An 18,804-nucleotide genomic window follows, 5' to 3' on the forward strand; every position below is an offset into this window, starting at 1 on the left:
CCCGGGCACAGAGGTGAGGCTGACAGGTCCTCCTTTCTATCCTTTTCAAAAACAGGTGCAATGTTTCCCTTCTTCCAGTCACCAGGGCCTTCACCTGACTGCCACAACTTTTCAAATATCTTGGAGAGTGTGTTGGCAACGACATCCGCCAGTCAGAACTCTGGGATGCATCTCGTCAGGTCCCATAGACTTACGTATGTTCAGGTTCCTCAAGTGGTCTCAAAGTTGATCTTCTCTTTCAGTGGGAGGGACTTTGCTCCCCCAGTCCCTGTCTCGTGGTCCATCCACTCAAGAGGTGTGGGAAGAGAGGCTGCCAGTGAAGACTGAGATAAAAAAGTTGTTGAGTACCTCAGCCTTCTCCTCGTTCGTTATTACCAGCTGGGAGCAGGCCCCCGGCATCTTTATTTGGCATCTCCGGGAGGAATACAGCGTTGTGGGGATGGCCTCCTGCTTTTCTTTGAGGTCTCAGTGCTCCATCACACAAAGCTAAAGGAGAAATCAAAAGTGGTTCAGTTGGATGTATAGAGAGGAGGGCAGAGACTTCCTGCCCACCAGGTCTGGTCCTGGAGGCTTTCTGTGGACTCTGAGACACCCCCCGGCTCCACAGCTCGGAGCTGAGACCTGGGAGGGGACAGGTACGGCCCTCCAGGCAAGGCGCCTGGGTGCAGATGCCCTGGCAGAGGAGGGACAGTCTCACATCACCTTTCAGCACAATGACCCTTCAAGAGCCCACCAACCCTCTTGCCACCCCACCGACTCCCCATTCAGCAGCAAGCGGCCTGTCTTCAGGGGACCCCATGCAAGGCGGAGATGGAGGGGAAGCCCTAGCCACGACGAAGGGGGAAGCACAGGTCCAAAGGTCTCTTCTTAGCAGGCCATGATCTGGTCTCATGGTCCCCACCAGAACTGGCTTAAGGTTAACTTCCTTAACTTCCATTAAGGTTGGAAAAGACCTCTAAGATCATCAAGTTCAATCGTTAACCCAACACCACCATGCCCACTAAACCATGTCCCTAAGCACCTCATCTACACATGGGTCTCTGGACCTTGAAACTTGCCTTGTTCCCATTACAGAAGTCCTCTTCCCTGATGCAGACGGTGCCCATGCCCATTAGTCTGACAGTCTGCAAACAAGGGTGAGAAAGAAACAGAAGTTGGAGTTTTTCTGATGGGAGAACAGCGTGAAGACTTGTCTGGGCATGCTAAGGCTTAACCATTGGCCTGTCCACCCCTGTGGTCCCCACGGACAAGGTGGGGCACGTTGGAAAGCTGTGGAGAAGAGCCTTGCCTTCCAGATTGTTCCCCCCTTCTCTTTTCTCTTCCCAGGGCACACAAGGTGAAGGACAAGCAGGACACACCACCTGGAGCCCGAGAAGGTCCGAGGAGTGCCAACCCCTGGGAAAAGCCCTGAGCACTGCCCCAGGCTCTCTGCCTGGTCGTTACACCCTGCCAGCAAGGCTAGGGAAGACTCCAAAGAAGAAAGCCCATCTTCTTCTTCGTCTAAAGCAGGGCTTTGCTTTTTCTCTCCGTTCACCCAAAAGTTGCTCTCTGGCAAAGCTCTCCACTGCAGTATCCTTCTGGGGCATTTTTTCTGCTTTCTAAGCTGGAGGGAGGAATAAAGGGCAAGAGGAGGGGTCAGGACACATCAGGGTCTGAGGGAGGATGAGGAAAGCAGCCCCACCTTGTTCATCAGCAGCTCTTGGTGGTAGCACTCCGACACGCTGTCCCAAATGTTTGCGATCTCTGGGGAAGAAGAAGACGGGCCATGCTTGAAGTCAATAAGCTCACCACCTTGCCCAGCCAGCAGATACAGGCATCATCTACACTACCGCCTCCCCCTGAAATCACCCATGCAGGAATTGACCTGCAGAGCTGAGTTTTAACTGTGTCCCCATGAGAAGACCTCCTGTGCTGACAGAGGTCTGTACTTGAAATAAAGACATGAGAAGGCTTTGCACAAGGACAGCCTTCCATCCACGATGGGAAGGCATCTCCGAGTTCATAGCGATCCGTCTTGAGCACGGGACCTTCTGGCAGGACTTACCCTTCTTTGTGAAATCCCCAAGGTGTGGAGACAGCACATGGAGGAAAGCAGAGGAGAACCACTCCATGGTTGCAGCTCCTCCTGGCTGAGCTCCTTCACTCCTCCTCTCCACCTCACCGAACAGCCCCAGCGCTGTGGCACTGCCTGCCTCCGCCTTCTCCTCCCGGCTGCAAAGCAGCTCCCAAGAGCAGAGCGGTGGTGAGAGCAGCCCCAACACCTGAGCTCGTCCCTGACTCGCAGGGAAGCACAGGTTGGGGTGCCGTGGGGAGAGAAAAGGTGTCACGCTGAGGCGGGGTGTCCCACCGTGACCACAGCCCAATTCACAGGGGGCATTTTGGGGAGCTGTCCCCATCCACCCACTGCCCTCTCCGCAGGGAGACCCAAAGAGTCACGGACAAGCACCGTTGAACCTCACCTGAGCAAACACAAACACGATTCCAGAGAAACAAGATTAAGAGACTTGAAGGGTGAAAAAAATCAAGTTGAAAATAAAAAAACCCTCAAAGATAATTTAAGTTTCAGGAGTCCTTGCTCCCAAGCTGCACAAGCAGAGAGCATCTAGATGCAGGGGACCACACGCTTTCGGAAAAGGTTGCTCGAAATTGTTTTGAGATGGGTATAAAGTGTAGCCTGAGTGGAGAGCAAGAAGACAAATTCCAAGCAAATATCTTTAACACTGGATTTCAGCACAGATACAAAAGAGCATGGTAGATTGGAAAAAAAAATTTTTTTTTTTTTGGAATTGCAATTGGAGCCACGTAGGCTTTGAATAAACCTCAACTGATGTGTGCTCAGATCCTCTTCATTCTCCTCAGAGATCCTCTGTTCCCTCCCTTGGGAAATCCACTCTCTTCCCATTGGGGACCGCTCTTATCCCCACCGTGGCCCTCTGTGCCAGTTCAGATCCCCTCCGTCCCCCTCCAGGCATGCTCAGATGCCCTCCAGGCTGATTCATTATTTTTGAGGACTTCTCCCCTTCCTCCTCCGAGCACTCAGATTTCCTTGGTTCCCCCTCATGCAAACCGCGATTCCTATTCATCTCACATCCTCCTCAGTACGCACAGGTCTCTTCCATACCCACTCAGGTGCGTTCAGATCCCTTCTCTTCCCCACAGCTCACACTGATCCTTTCTGCTTCCCTCTTTGCATACGCAGATCCCCTCTACACCCCTGTTCTGCATGATCCGATTCCTTCTACTCCCACCCAAGCATCCTCATAGACCCTCCATTACTGTTAGTAAGCATTCAAGATCTACCCTCTTTCCTTTCTGGATGTTCAGATCTCCTCCTTTCTTCTCCACCCATGCTCCTATTCCACTTCCCTTGTCCCCTCCATCTCCCTTCACGTGCACAGACCGAGGGGAACGGAGAAAAGTGGGCACATGGCAGGGAACGGTCGGGATCAGAGAGTGCGGAAGAGAACTTTTCTGAATTTTATTTACAAAGCTTGTCATTTTTGACTGGACAAGGAATTAGGGTTCAGGGGAAGATACGCTTCACCCCACTCTTCTTCCACTTCACTGAGTTTATCTATCGTTTCCAGCCTCCAGGTGGATCTGGGATGACAGACACACATCTACAGTTGGACAAGTTCTAAAAAAGCTGTTGAATAATTTAGTTGAAATATATCACAGAAATCACCAGGTCAGTCCATTTGGCAATTCTCCGCCTGCAGTCCTTGTCATCCCACAGCAACAGGAGCCCAAAACCTTGCAGTTCAGCTAGCATTTTACAAACACCTCTCCCCGTTTAGAAGTTCTCAGAGCTGATGCTCTGACTCTCCTCCTGCAGCTGGGAGGCTGTGGTGTCTCCAGGCGAAGCTACATTTAAGTATCCGATCTCAGAAGGTTGAGAGGGGGATAAGCAAAAGGATGAATCTTGGCTTTCAGCTTCTCCTTCAGGCTTCATGTCTTGCGTGGCCTTCAGGGTGCTGAGGGAGTCTGGCGGTTCTTGTGATGGGAAGCTGAAAACAAATACCCTCTCTTAAGTCATTCTGCAAACTCCATCTGACCCTCTGCCACCTGCGCAGCCCCAACGCTCCTCCCAACACCTCCGCGAGGCAGTGCAGGGCTACGGTCAACGCCTTTCACTTAGACTACAGCTCCGACAGTCTTCCTCCAGCCAAGTAAGTGACAGCCCCCATCTACCCCAGAACCTACTCTGACTTGCGACAGACTGTCTGTCACCCTCCGTAGCACCCGAAGGCTGTAAGCAAGCCCACCGGGCTGGGTCTCCAGCAAGCAGAGACCAGAGCTGCAGAGTCTCTTTGCCTCCTCCTTGCCCGTTTTGGCACGGATTGTGGTGCTCCTGGCTACACAGGTGGAGAAACAGCTCAAGCTCCCTCCTGCCCCATAGCCTGGGACATGGGTTATACAGCTCCAGGCAGCAGTGGTCCTCTAAGCCTCATAACCTCTTGTGTAAAGACACTCCTCCAAAACCACTGGGCACCAAGCTGATTTCTAAATCCCACAGTGTTCCCCGGCATATTTTGAAAATTTTACTTCTCCATCCCATTAGTTTCATCAAGTCTTTTCAATACCACTTTCCCTATAATTTGACAAAAAAAAAAACAACAAAAAAAAAGACCCTTGGAGGTGAAAGCACAGGGTGGAGCAGCCAAAATGCTCAACTTCTCCCTCACCACATGCAGAGAGGCATTCCCTGCCTCCTCCTTTTACCCCACGGTACCTGGTACGGGGAGATGGCAACACCTTACTCTGTAGTTGGCGTTCGGAGAAGTTAACGCTCTTCGAGTCCTGGAAGGAGGAACAGAGACTTTCAAAGGAGGAGGTGCATGTCAGACCCTGAATTTCAACATACAGTCTTGGTCTTCAAGGTGCCCCCAACTCCACTGACAGTTCTCCCCAAGAACTCCAGCCGCACAGAGGTACTAATCATAGATTTGTCCTTTGGGTCTGAATTTAAACTAAAAGAACCCCTAACTAGCCCAGGTGAAACAAAGAGAAAGAAATAAAACACAGTGGAACACAGAAACAGCTCTTTCTGCCAGGCCCAAACACCACTTTCATCCTCAACAGCTCATTTCCAACCCAATTGGGTTCCCTCCAAATTTCAAAATGTACCAATAAACTTCCAAATCCACCTGCTTTATTTGAAGAGTTGTTGAAACACAATCTTTGACTTTCCTGGATTTTTCTCCATTTCTCCCCCCAAAGTTCTTCATTAACTTGGGTAATCCGAAACTGAATTTTTAGGTAAGGCATATCTTCATTCAGTTCAATGTAGTCAATATTATCGGTCAGCTTCCTCTGAGGTTTCTTGGCTTACAGGAGTAACGTTCCCAACCACACTGCTCTGGGTTATTTCTCCTAATTTTAGAGCTAGCTTTAAAACTAAGGTCTTTTAACAACTCTAAATCTGCAAAAGAGCCAAAGTGAAATTTCTGTCCTTGTGAAAAGGATCTCATCTCACAGCAGCTTGGGGATGGGGCTGGTGTGGCAAGTGCATTGAGCTTTCAGCTCCCCACAAAGTCCCTCCAATCTACTGTGTGTTTGGTGCCCCTTTCCATCCCAGCCGAAGGATCGATTCAGCCCTTCTCCGGCACCCTCAGCTGCAGCTACAAACACCAACCCTCATTCAAGAGTTCAAGGAACGCCTGGACGATGCTCTTAGTCATATGGTTTAGTTTTAGGAAGTCCTGCGAGGAACAGGGAGTTGGACTCGATCCTTATGGGTCCCTTCCAACTTGACATATTCTATGATTCTATGATTCATTCACAGGAGTCATCAGCTCCTGCAACCTGTCTGCTGAGACCAAGCCCTCTCAGAGTCTCACCTCCGTGTTGGGAGCGTGGATGCTCCTCGGCACGCGCTGCGAGGTGGGCATGTGGCCGGACAGCTGGAGTTTGCTCTCGTGCAGCCGCATGTTCTCCTCGTCCAGGATCTTCACTCTAAGCACGTCACACATACAAGGCACAAGTTATTTTTCTTCCGGCCACGCTACATTTTCAAAAGGGCATTTTCTTTTTCTACCTCGGACCCTTTGGCCTCCACAGTCTTCAGCTGTATGCTGAGAGCTTTGATGGGGAAAGGAGCTAATTACATCCCATAGCAATTAAAAGCCACAGCGCTAGTGGGGCACAGTTCAGGCTTTCCTCTGGATTTCTTAAGAGAAATAGGCATAAAACCAGAGAAGCGCTGGGAAGAGGCAGGCTCCCAGGGGTGTGGACATCACTAAGTGCCTACCTGTTCTGCAGGGTGGCAATCGTAGACCGGTTGCTCCAAGGAGTCTCCTCTTGGTCAGTGATCTTCTGGAGGAGCCGTCTTCTTTCCTGGAGTAATTTCTCATTCTCAGCAGTGATCTGTGCAATCAGCACCTTCCCCTGAGCAGTGTTGCAGAAGGAAATAACCAGCCATTATGCTTCGCTCTTCTCTGTCCTCTGTAAACCTTAGAGTGCATTACCAGAGGGGTCACCACCAAGCATGTTCACTCCTAGAAGCGATATACTATTTGATGTAACATACCCCAAAAAGCAGCTTTTCAGTCACTTCCCAGCAGTAATATTTCTGAGGCAAAAGAAGATGGAGCTTAGGTAGTTTCTGAATGGGATTTGAGGACACAGGTTCCCCCCGAGGGCAAACTTGAGCCAGGAATTTCCTTTTGGTTTTTTGTTCCTACAAGGACGGGCTGGTGGCCCTTGGCAATGCAGCCGTTTCCCAGGGCAGCGTCAGTCCTGCGCACAGAGCAGGAGCAGCACATCAGGCAGAGCTCTCCATGCTCCAACTGTCTGGTTGTTTAACAGTGCTATCCCGTTGCCTGCAAACCAGCTGTTCCTAAACCTCATTTCCTTTTTTCCTGAACTGCGTTTCTTTTTGGAAGAAGGGATGCTCCTGCAGACACACTCTAGCCTGCTCCCCTGCCTTCCCTCGTAGGAGAAGCCCTTGATGTGTCCTCTCACCTTTTCCACTTGGAGCTTTGACTCACTGAGCTCATTTTCAAGCTGCTTAATTCTGCTGTCCCTTTGTTTCACCTCGTGGATAAAGGTCTCTTTGGCTCTGCGGATCTTGTCTTTGTGACGGAGCTGCATTTCGTTATATTTCCTGAGGAAGCAGAGAGACAAATATCAGGCTGTGAAATGCTTTTGTGTTCTGGGTCGAGAGCAAGGCAGGAGATATCCTGTATTTATTCAGGCTCTTCAAAGCCTGAACTGGGAGCCTCAGCCATCTACCCAGCTCCTTTTGGCTGCGCAGCTAAAGGCAGAATGAGCACACTGACTTTCCGGGCTATGTCTTTTCACTGATCAGTTTGGGGGTTTTTTTGTTGCAAAAGTTATATTGTTAAGTGTCAACCAAATGGCAATTGATTGAGGGAAGGAGACCCAAAGCATTCCCAAAAGCTGATTCCCAGCTTTACAAATCCTTGTGCTCGCCCCTTTCAGCTCTTTATATCAAACAGGGTTATAACGTCACCAAAACTGGAAGTAACAGGGAAAGGGTAAATGGGAGCAAGCTGTTTGGGTGGGTGGGGACGTGGGTGGTTAAGGGGAAGTATGGGGGAAAAAGGCAGACAAAGAAGAATCCTAAACAGCAGGGGTCAGGCAAACAGGTTGCAGAAAGAGCTACTTCAGTGGGCGCTTCTTAGAGCTGCGACACTGGGGTTAAATATTTTTGTCTACCGAGACTTGCAATCGCTGCTCTTCCCCTCAAACCTGTCTCATTTAGGCAGTGCTCTTGTTTATTTTTATCCAGTTGGGATAGAAGGGAAAATAATGTCAAAAAAAAGAGAAGTTGCTACCATATAAAGGACATCTGCCCACGTTTGCTCAAAACTCATGACAAAAAAGGCTACTGTGCTTCAAATTAGATCAAAAGTACAACGAGCAGCTCCATGGAGCATCTCTGCCAATGCCAGACGCTAAACAGCACCCACAGCCCTCCCTAGGCACCCCCTCGTTTTCTGCGCTCCTTCAGCCGCCAAGCAGAACATGGCAGTAGACGTGCGATGCATAACATAATTGCACACAGGGGTGTCAGGTTAAGGCAGATCTCTCCGTGCTAAATGCCTTGAACAGGAGAGACAAGAAAGTCTACAGAACAGTCAAATCCGGTGTCACTGCCAGTCACATAAACGGCAATTCCTGGGTAGGTTTTTGTGTGTTTACATATCCCCTGCTGCTTCAGTCATTACCTGACACACAGATCCTTCTGGTTCAGGAGACGGACTCCTTCCTCGTAAAGGGCTTTGTTTTCCTCCTTCAGCAGTGAAAGTTGCTCTGAAAGCTTCTGGTTCTCCTTCTGACACTGGAGGTGCTGGAAAACGTCTGTTTTTTATTTGTGTGTGTGTCCTCATCTATAGGGGTCCCTCTGCCTCCTTTCAGTCTGGTTGCCAATGTTTCTCTGTCACAAATCCTAGTGGTGCCCACTACAGATAATATCCACCCCTTCTGCCCCCCAAGGCCACTGCCTCCTCCCTTTAGAGAAGGGGTTGTGGGTTTCTGTGCTGCTGTAGGTTTCAACAGGGCAGAGAGAGGTAATGCATCCTCCCAGGCAGCGGACTCTGCCAAAATTTTCCTGCAAAAAGCTCCATGCTCTGCCAGAAAAGGGGAAGGGAGTGGGGAAGAGGCCATCACGTCCTCCTTCTGTGCCCTCAGAGCTGCATCCCCAGGAAGCCTACACAAGATGGGACAGTGCTTTTCCTCCAGCTCCTGTTTAAATCAGTGGGATCTGCAAGGGCTCAGCACCTGGCTGGATTTGACCCATTTCAGCAGTTCCCAGGCACAGATTTCACACTGGCATGGTCCCATTTCCCCCTAGAGCTCAGTGGTCTGCTCTAGAGTCAGCCACCAGCACAGCATCCCCTTGGGTGATGAGGACCCATCCGTGCTGCAGCTCACCTCGCACGAGTCAGTTTTCCTCTCATCTTCTAGGACGTGCCGAGCCTTGGCCTGCAGCTCCACATGCATCTTGGCCAGCGACGCCTCCGTCTCCTGCGAATGCCGGAGCTGCTGCCGCCGCCCACCCCCCCCGTCCCCTGCGAATGCCGGAGCTCCTGCCGCAGCTCCTCCACCTGCTGCTCCAGGAGCTTCCTAAAAGCATGTTGGTGTGACAGTGAGACACTGACGTGGAGACCAGCCCGTGATGTGCCACGATGAATTCAAGGCTGGCTGCGATCTAAAAACAACATCACACTGCTCTGCACCTGCCCTGGGCAACACTGGTGGCAGAAAGAAATCAGTACGTCCTGGTTGTCCCCGTGTCCCAGTGGCACATGAAAGGGTGGAGCTTCCTAAAAGCATGTTGGTGTGACAGTGAGACACTGACGTGGAGACCAGCCCGTGATGTGCCACGATGAATTCAAGGCTGGCTGCGATCTAAAAACAACATCACACTGCTCTGCACCTGCCCTGGGCAACACTGGTGGCAGAAAGAAATCAGTACGTCCTGGTTGTCCCCGTGTCCCAGTGGCACATGAAAGGGTGCATGATGTATCTGGGGTCATCAATCCCAGCTGCCCAAGAAAAGGGAGTGCTGGCATCTAGAGGGTAAACCAAATCACTGGGCTGGCCACACACTTTCTGAGGCAGCTGAAGTCTCCAGAACTCTTTTAAATCTCAAAGAGGGGATCCTGTGGACCTCTGCCAGGCACACTGGCTGGTCAAAAGGAGAGATAGGAAGCGAAACGAGTGATGCAGTGACTGCGAGGCCACCTAGGGCCAGGCATGGAGCTGCAGGAGGTAGCTGGCAGGCTGGCACAGCAGCATTTGCTGGCACACACCTGCCCTCCGCACACAGAACAGGTCTTACCCAGCTCTGGGTACCTTTTCAGCTGCTCCTCGTGAAGTTCTTGCTGTACACGGGCTTCATTTTCTCGAGCCTCCTTCAATTCCTCCTCCAGGAGTTTCTTGTCTGAAACACGGGCCTCTACCAGCAGCAGTTGGTGTTGGGAATCTTTTAGCTTTTGCTGGAGTTTTGAAATCTCAGATAAAAATTGGACACGGATTAAACTTTCTGAATTTATAGGACAGTATCTGAATCCAAGGGAGTCATGGGAATGAAAGATTTGCTTGCTTCTACTCAAAAGTACTTCTGCATGTCTCTGTGTCAAAGTCCATTAAAAGTAAAACCTTTCCAACGGCTACCAGATTTTGGATCAGATACTGTGTCATGAATTCGCAACAATCCTTTTTGCACCTAATTTGATCCTGCACACTTCAAAACCAAATCCAACGATTAGTGCAGGAACATGGCAGAATCGATGCCATGGAAAACACAAGCTTTTGCAATTTACCAGATAGCAAACAGCAGCAAATCTCCTCAGCAAGAACATGATCTGGGCTCCCTGTGCCTGCCAGCCCTACCACCAGTATTCTCGGAGATACTAAGCTTTAGAGACAGGAGTTGAGCCATTGGATTTGGCTTCTATTGTCTTGATTATGCTCCCACTAATAACAGACATTTTTCCAAAATATTTAGCCAAGTGATCTCAAAATGGACTAGCAAAATGGACTTCAGGAACCGATTCATGAGCTGCTAGTGCTTCTTTTTTCTGAACTACAGCTGCACAAAACTGCTAAAAACATACCTCCTGTTAACTTAGTTCAAGCTGGCGAGTTACCTTTTTTTGTGCTTCGCATACTTTGGATTTCTCCTGTGCAAGTTTCTCTTGCAGACTGCTCTGCAGTTTATCAGCCTGGGAGCACTTCGAGAGCTCTTGTTCGAGTTCTTTGACCTTCTGCTGGCTTTTTTCCCACTGTGCTGAGAGAGAGGAGCATGTTTCAGTTGTGTCCGAGAGTTTTGCCCGGGCTTGCTTCAGCTCAGCTTTGACCTGAGTTTCAAAAGAAGAAGAAATCAAGTTTGCACTTCAACATGTATGACCTGAAATGTCTTGATTAGGAAAGGGGCAACAGGATTACCAGAGAGTGAACAAGAATAAAAGAGAAATACAGGGAGCAAGTACAGCACACACACAAAGTTTTATTTGGAGGCAGTGCGATTTCCATGAAGCTGCGACAGAGCACGCTTGAGAGCCCCAGGTACCGTACAGTCAAATCTAAGCGAGGTCCATTCTGTTGATATCCAGCACCTCAGACCTCCCATAGCTTGTAAAATGATGTGATGCTGTCTTTAAACAGTTCTCCCTGCTCTGTTCCTACCTTGGTGCATTCTTGTTGGAGCAAGAGGTTTTGCTTTTGTAAGTCGACATTCTTCTCCCTTTCATATCTCAGCTCCCTCTCGGCTGAGCTGCACAAGTTCTGAACGCGACGCAAGTCCTGCCGCAATTGCTGCATTTTTTCCTCCTGCTGCTGGAATCTCTCGTCGGACAGACTCTTCAGGAACAGTAAAACGACAAAGGTTACACGGAAATTAACTTCAAGGAAAGATAAAGACTGGTAATTAAGACAGGTAGAGGTATGCCAGTAGGATTTAAGGGAATTTAAATTAATTTATCCCTTCCTTAAGTAGGAAAATGGGTAAAGCCAGGCAAGCGTTTCTTCTGCCCCCACACTATGTCCTGCTCCCTACCCTGTCCATCCCCTCAGAGAAGCCGATACAACTCTTGAGGTCGAGGGAGAAGATGCAATAACCTGGATGAGGGAACAAATCCCTGTTAAAACAAAAGCAAAACCACCTAAGTTACTCTTAACTCTTGTGCCAGAGTCTCACTAAGGCAACTAAGCAGGAGTGGCACGGCCAGCCGCAACTCCCAGAGGTGGCAGGAACAAAGTGAGTCCTGGCAGCGGTACAGAACACGCTGGCACAATGTGACAGCAGCCTGGACACCATGAGGTGGTCACCGATGGTCTATGATGGCTTTCATAAGATAATTGAGCTCTTTTGTTCATCCATCTTCTTGCAAGTGCCTTGTACAAAGACTAAAAGTTCTTTCCACGTTTGGTGTACCAAAACCCTTCTTCCCAGCATCACTTTCAGCCATCTGCTGATCTGCATTCCCACTTTGCGTCTTCACCCTCTGTTCTTGGGACCAGATGAAATCCACTGAAGATCAAGCTTCCCTTCTCAGATAAATCCCCAGATAAATTCTCAAGCTGGGAAGTCTCAATCCAGCACTGTGGGATCTGGCAATGTTATTTGTCCTCTAGATCAGTTAGGTTTTGTGGATTTTTTCCACACCTGCTTCTATCAGGATCCTTTTCAGCATCCCCTCTACACCTTGTATCTTGCTTTGGTCTGCTCTAACTGTACAGATTTGCTGCTTCTTGGTATCAGCACGACTCTGATCCTCTCCTTTCCACTCCCACTCCTGCCTACAGGCCACCCTGTCCTCTCTTCTCTTCCAAACTCTTGCATATAATCCTTGCTCCTCCTCAGACTCCCCATCCTGGGTACCTTCATCATTTCTTCCCCTTCTGGCAGGACTAGCAGCTCTTCCCCTTCTTTTTTATATCACACAGTAAGAAAGGTCAAATTGCATTTAAAACACAGCTAAACCTAGTGACAAATAGGGGTCCTGCCCGCCAGCTGGTAGAGCAATCGGAGAGCAGTAACTGAGACACCAGCTGCAGCAAAACCCAGCTGCCTGTGAGCTGCCACTGCAGGGCAGCAGTTGTGGGATAAGATCAAGCACTGGAGTGCAAGAGCAGAAAATCCCGAAGAGGAGCAGGGAAGAGGAACAGCTTCTGCCTACAGCAAGAGCAAGACTGTTGTGGGAATAGCAAGCCAGCTCTATTGCTCACACTCCAAAAAGGAGCTGAGAAAGAGCTCCAAAAGGTTTAAAACATCATTTAAGGACTGTATAACTTATTTCTTTCATGTGTACTAAGGTGGTCATTCAGTTTATCCAAGTTCCCACTATGTCCAAAAACATGACGGAAGGAAATTATGACATTGCTAATTTCCAAACATTTTCCCCAAGCAAATCAGTCAGCCTCTCATCTCCCCCAGCATGCTAACACTACAAGGACTGGCTTCCAGTACACTTTAATTAGGTTTTGCCACTGAATTAGTGAAAAAAAGTACGGTGAGGATGGCAAAGCTGCCCATACCTGTTTAATGCTCCCATCTAAACTGCCTGCAGCGCTCTGCGACACGAGAAACCTGTTCTCTTTATGCGCCATGCCTTGATTCATTCTCAAAACCTCTTCAAGCATGCTGTCGCCCTGCTCCCGGGTAGTCAGGATATCTTGTTTTAGCTGGGCAATTTCTTCCAGTAACAACCGTTTTTCTTCATTGCTCTCTTTTAGCTGCTTTTCTAGCTCCTCCCTCTTCTTGTTGCTTTCTAGTAATTCAGAACTCGAAGGAGAAATAGTAAAGGAGAGAGATAACTATACACATTCAAGGGAAACGACTCTCTGAAGGGGAAAAACTTGGGATACGAGAGTCCGGTGAAATGCTCAAGGCAACGCTCAAGTGTCTCAGGAGGCTCCAAAGGGGATTTAATCCTGGGTCTAGCAGTTCTGGGCAAGGGTCAGTCCCCCCTGGACACTGACCCACAAAAACACGTGTGTCCAAAGGGTCAGCTCTCAGTCATTCATGAGTAGGTTAACTGCTGGCAAGGAAACACTCGCGTGGGGCCACGTGAGCTGGTCTGTGCTCACAAGCGGCACAGAAGCACTTGCACAACGCCCCACTGTATGGAAGTACGGGCTCAGGTCTCTCAATCAAGCTGTCTCACTTATGTCAATCCAAACTGTATGTCCCTATAAGCTAACCTACCTGTCTTATCCCAGTTTTACTTTATCTCGGTACCTAGTTATCCAGGTAATTGAGACAACTGTAACCATACTGGATTTAATCCAAGCTTTTACTTAATAATGAGAGCCTGGGCATGGATGCTCCAACTCCAAATTTGTATTGCTCTACTGAAAAAGGGGAGTCAGGGGACCTGTAAAAGCTTCGTTTACAACCCCAACGCCTGCTGCCACCTGCCCTCCAAGGACAACCAAAATCCACAGCAGGATGTATATCACCAGCTGCTGGCAGCACTTAGCCCCAAGGAGCCCTAGCCCATGATGGGAGCTTTTTGGGACCGTGACAGTCCAAATACTTCCTCACTCCAAGCGAAACAGCCTCCTCCCTAAGGACAGTTCTCATTTATGCCGTTCAGAATCTGGAATAGCTGCAGAAAAGAAAGGTTTACTCCTGACTGATCATGATGTCACTAAGGGAAATGCTTATTCACCAAAATCTCTACAGAGAGACGATTACCCGATAAGGAAGACACAAAGCTGCTGTGCCCATTTTTGCCAGAAGCAGCACTATGGGGATTTTTAAAAGACTAAAAAATTAGTCAGCAAAGATAAGAAGCAGAAAGTACCACAGGCTTTGTTAAGGTTTACCAGAGCAGTTCTTGTTCATCCCTCAAGTTTTTGATCTGTTCTTCCAAAAATACTACTTTAGCCATCTGTTCTTCATACATCCTTTCATCTGTACATAGATCTTCATGTTTCTGCTCGAGTTTGTTAATCTGTTCTCTTTCTTGTAGGAGTTCAGAGACCTGTAAGGTCAGAAAACACCACAACTTTGATTTTCTTTGGTCTCATGGAAACCTTTTGAGCAGTATAAGGCAGTCTGGAGACTTCATCAAGACATGGCTTATGATTCTTTAGCTAAATTATTGTAGTTCTTCACCCTTGAAGATACACATGCAAATCCTTTTTTCTGCATGGGAAGTAGCTGCGTGTAAACTATCATCAAATCACATTTATTTACTTGATTTCATCTTTCTGTTGCCCATCTGTAGTTCTCAGGGCTTTATATCATGTGCCATATTTCTTTACAAAACTAGCAATTCTTGGAAAAATGGGAAGAGTACAAGGTATGTATTCAGCTGTCTCACACAGAGAGCATCCTCCATCCAAGTCAACCCAAACCAACTTTCTATGGATGGCTGCTCTCCACTTTCAACGTCACTTAATGCCTTAACGCCAGGCAATGGCAGACCCAAAACCTGAGACATGAAGAGCAGATGCCAAGAAAATAAAAGGGGCAAGAAGCGAAGGCACGAGGAGTGCATAAGGACACAGGAAATCCCAGACTGGATCGGAACCAGAATCTGCCTAGTCTAATATTCCCTGCTAAGCAGCAGTGAAACCAAATGCTTCAAAGAAAAATGCTACTAAGTCCACTAAATGCTAGCAATGACTTTGATTCCTAAAGCTTTTTAATCAACAGCTCTTCCTGAGTGTATGCTAGCACTAATATTTCAATTCCAGGTCTTCTTATCTACACCAAGAGGAATTTATTTATATTTGAGCAATATACACTAGCAGTTTCTGTCTGCATCAGACACCAGAACAACGGGGGTTTCTTTACATTTCTCACCTCTGTACCTAACAAAGCATTATCTTTTTGTAGCTTCTCATGGGATACATTAATGAGACCCCTGCTTGCTGATGTTCTTTGGAGACTCAGGAAGTTATTACAACGGTTTGTAAACTCTGATTTTGAGTCAGGCAACCCCTGGTGAGGAAACAACAGGAGTTGGCGGATGTAACACACCCCTAACTACAAGCTCAGAAAAAGCTTTCTCCTCTCAAATGTCCAAAAACCCCTTAAAAACAAGAAGAGAGTTCCAAACAAATGCAAAGAGCTCTTTGTACAGCATCAGTTCATAGCACATCATTAAAATGTACAAGAACAAAAATACTATCCAATTTACTCCCCCATTCTATGTGTTGGACATCCTGACAAACACAACGTTGAACAACCTCAGATCTTGACCTCCAGGTGCGTATCACCCACGAGAACCCGATGATTTCATGCCAAGCTAGCTTCCAGCACTCAGTTGGTAAATGATTCGTCGCAATACAGCTACTCTAGCAAAAGGGAATGAACCCATTTGTGAAGTCAGGAATCCTACCAAACACATGCAAAGTTGTCTATTTTAAAGACTGTTACAGCTGTCCAGTCTAAAACAGGTCATTGGATTTCATCTCATGATGCCTTTGATGGAAAAATAGTCCTCTCCTTAGGCAAAACCACCGGCCAACTGGTGGCTGAATTACAACCAAACTTACAGGGATGTATGATTTTGATCAAAAGGTCCCTGGACCATGAGTAGATTGAACTATTGGGATGCAAAGGTTAAAGAGTGACTCTTCCCGCTTTCCCCATCATCCCCCAAATCAGGCAATTTCTTTTCATATGTGTATTCATGGACTGACCTAGCCCCTTCCTAAACTGCTCTTCTGAAAGGCTTGGTCTGCATCCTGAGCTTTTATAATGTGAATTTGTTGCTTAACAGCACTACAAAAGTCCTGTCCTCTAGATGCCACTGTTCCTCCAGTAAGGTCCTTGTGCATATGCAGTTGCGCCAACAGTTCAGGACTTTCATTGTTTTTTACTTACGTTCAAGGAAGTCATATGGTTTAAGGCCTCTCAAAGCGCTAAAAAATGGGTTTTGTAATAGATGTAAACAGCCCCCTTTGCCAGTCTCTCTCAGGTCCCCCTTGTCTGCCTGATCCAGGCCACAGATCTGCAGCTCTCCTAAATTTTTAGCCTAATTTTCAGCCCCTATCCTGCCTATGTCTGCACCAGCCCTTGTGCAATTTTGCTGGCATTACATGCGCTCTCTCCTCTACGGCCCAACTGGAAGACAAGAGCACCAGCAACTCTCCCAGCAGAGATAAACCCACCAGCAGTCTACCTAGCAGTTAAATCACCTCAAGCGAAGTGTACTGAGGTCCTCAGGGCACGTAACAAAAAGCAGCGCCAGGATCCCAACAAGCTGCTCATGTAGACTTCTCTGACTCTTAGGTGTTCTGACTTCTTATCATGCCATATTCTGGTTAAGAAAGATACTATCAACATTAAAGGGTGCCCGTGTTAAACAGATGCAGAATTAGCCAGTTGACTGCCCTCAGAAAAGCAATCGCTGCTAACGGGTAACCGCGATGTTGCTCTGCAGGGAGGTCTTGGCACAAATCTACAAGTACCCTGCCGTGTTGTGACACGGAGATGGTCACAAAATAACACAAAATACCTAAGTCTGAAAACTTCCACTCTGCCCTCTAGAGAAGGGGGCTTTTGGCTACAAACTTTGAATTACTGTTTTGTTATTAGAAAGAAAAAATAAATTACGGAATAGAGACAGTTCCAGTAAAGCAGATGGATTTAAAACCATCTACCAAAGCAGCTTTGAAACTGGCTGGAATAGAGAAATGCACCAGGAGAAGTCAAGCGACACACTTGGGGGGCAACTGGGGATGTTTTATGGAGTCACAAAAGGCAACTGCCTCCTGCAGGGAGTCCCACTGTAGGAGCTATACGTACCTGGCTGCCCAATACCTTCTTCTCAGCCTTCAGATCTTCTCGTAACAGTTCAAGCTCAGATGCAAGTTGCTTCCTCCGTTCTCTCCGCTCTCCCAGCTGACTTCCCAACTTTTCTATCGTTTCCTGACAGCTTTCCAGCATCTGGAACAAGCAAGATTAAGCGTCACTTCCACGACATCATTTATTTTAGCAAAAGAGAAACTTTGCAGAAAATGTGTCTTCTAGAAAAACAAGGCTGGGAAAAAATGGTTCTCAAAAGTTGCCAGCAGGATTCCCGCACCTTATACCCAGGGCTGGCTGGACATCTCTGAAGGCCTGGAGCCACCACCTGACCCAAGATACCTTGGGAAGGTCATCTCCCACCTATAATAAGCTCTGCCTGGCTTAGACACCTGGCAGATCCAATTGTCTGGCTGGCAAGTAACAAACTGACGGCAAAGTCAGCCCAAAACCAGCTGGGAAAGAGGCTTGGAAACGTATCTACGCACTACCCAGGTTTCACGAAACCCTAAACAAGAGTCAAGCACCTTTACATGTGTAAACCCTTCACCCTCACCGGGGAGTCAACAAGCTCCACAGTGCTGAAGGCAAGACAATCTCATAAGAGAGATGAGTTACCAGAGAGATAATATTGGCATGTTAGCTGCTTTCCTCCAAAGACATCCATCTGTCTTGCATGAGCTGATGGGCTACCATTCTCAGAAGATGGTGACAAAGAGCATTCACAGGAGATGCTCATTTAATACATTTCTAAACAAAACAATTTTTTTCCCAAGGAAATCCTCTTACCTCTTGTATCTCTTGTGCTCCAGACGATGCCTGCTCTTCCCCACTCATCTCAGTTTTATTCTTCTGCACTTCAAGTAACTCTGTTTCTAAACTTGTGATCTTAACATAGACAAGCCACAAGTTAAAACCAAACCAGTGCTCCCAACTAGTACTAAATGCACAACTACTACTAAATTGCTCCTTGTGCAGCTGTTACAGAATAAGCCCCATGTTTGGAAGCGAGGAGTAGGAGGGGACATGGACAGCCGCCAGCGTGGGCTAGCTCCAGCTCACATCTTTCATCCTGCTGCTTCAAAGGGTGAAGGAGCCGTCCAAGGCCAAGTCAGAAAATGAAAGAACCCTGCTCCACAAAAGGAGAGAAACAACCCAGACATACGGTGAAAATTCAAGGCCTCCACAGCTTGTGGGCCTTTTACATGCTGCTCTCCCAACACGGAGGACCCCACGAGACCCTGATTTATATCACGGGTCATCCTCCTTTCCCATGCCGTTGCAGTGCCCACTCCCCCACAGCTGATCTCATCCAAGCAGATGTTGGACCTGGTCCACCAGGACTTGTCCTGGGCCCAAAGGAGGTTGTAACTCCCTCCTGCAAGGCTCTAAGGACTCTCGACTTGAGCCAGCAAAACACCGACCTCTGTGCTTCTCCTGGCAAGCAAGAGTTTGTCTGGATGAGTGCTCACTCCACATTTGCACACACACCCCTGAGGGGTCTACCCTTGTGGGAGATCTTGTGGGAACGATTATTAGTCCTGCAGTTTTAAAGGGCTTAAAGGAGG

General features: G+C 48.1%; 1 protein-coding gene across 1 annotated transcript in view; it reads right to left on the reverse strand.

The window, feature by feature from the left end:
- Positions 1-1,058: 1,058 nt before the first annotated feature.
- The window catches only part of LOC104072175 (coiled-coil domain-containing protein 30-like), a gene marked incomplete at its 3' end in the record, with an annotated part of 33,763 nt that continues 16,017 nt past the window's right edge, over positions 1,059-18,804 (reverse strand). Inside the window, exons 9-25 of the mRNA XM_009587180.1 lie at positions 18,026-18,124; positions 17,252-17,377; positions 15,287-15,424; positions 14,302-14,459; positions 13,009-13,255; positions 11,158-11,331; positions 10,620-10,829; positions 9,823-9,980; positions 9,024-9,090; positions 8,899-8,991; positions 8,193-8,314; positions 6,964-7,105; positions 6,251-6,387; positions 5,841-5,955; positions 4,686-4,800; positions 1,682-1,743; positions 1,059-1,124 (exon numbers count right to left, since the gene is read on the reverse strand). Of these exons, the coding sequence (XP_009585475.1) occupies positions 1,059-1,124; positions 1,682-1,743; positions 4,686-4,800; positions 5,841-5,955; positions 6,251-6,387; positions 6,964-7,105; positions 8,193-8,314; positions 8,899-8,991; positions 9,024-9,090; positions 9,823-9,980; positions 10,620-10,829; positions 11,158-11,331; positions 13,009-13,255; positions 14,302-14,459; positions 15,287-15,424; positions 17,252-17,377; positions 18,026-18,124 (2,229 nt within the window). The remainder of the gene's footprint in view (positions 1,125-1,681; positions 1,744-4,685; positions 4,801-5,840; positions 5,956-6,250; positions 6,388-6,963; positions 7,106-8,192; positions 8,315-8,898; positions 8,992-9,023; positions 9,091-9,822; positions 9,981-10,619; positions 10,830-11,157; positions 11,332-13,008; positions 13,256-14,301; positions 14,460-15,286; positions 15,425-17,251; positions 17,378-18,025; positions 18,125-18,804) is intronic.

This window comes from Fulmarus glacialis, unplaced genomic scaffold, assembly GCF_000690835.1.
Source record: "Fulmarus glacialis isolate BGI_N327 unplaced genomic scaffold, ASM69083v1 scaffold30421, whole genome shotgun sequence".
Lineage (NCBI taxonomy): Eukaryota > Metazoa > Chordata > Aves > Procellariiformes > Procellariidae > Fulmarus > Fulmarus glacialis.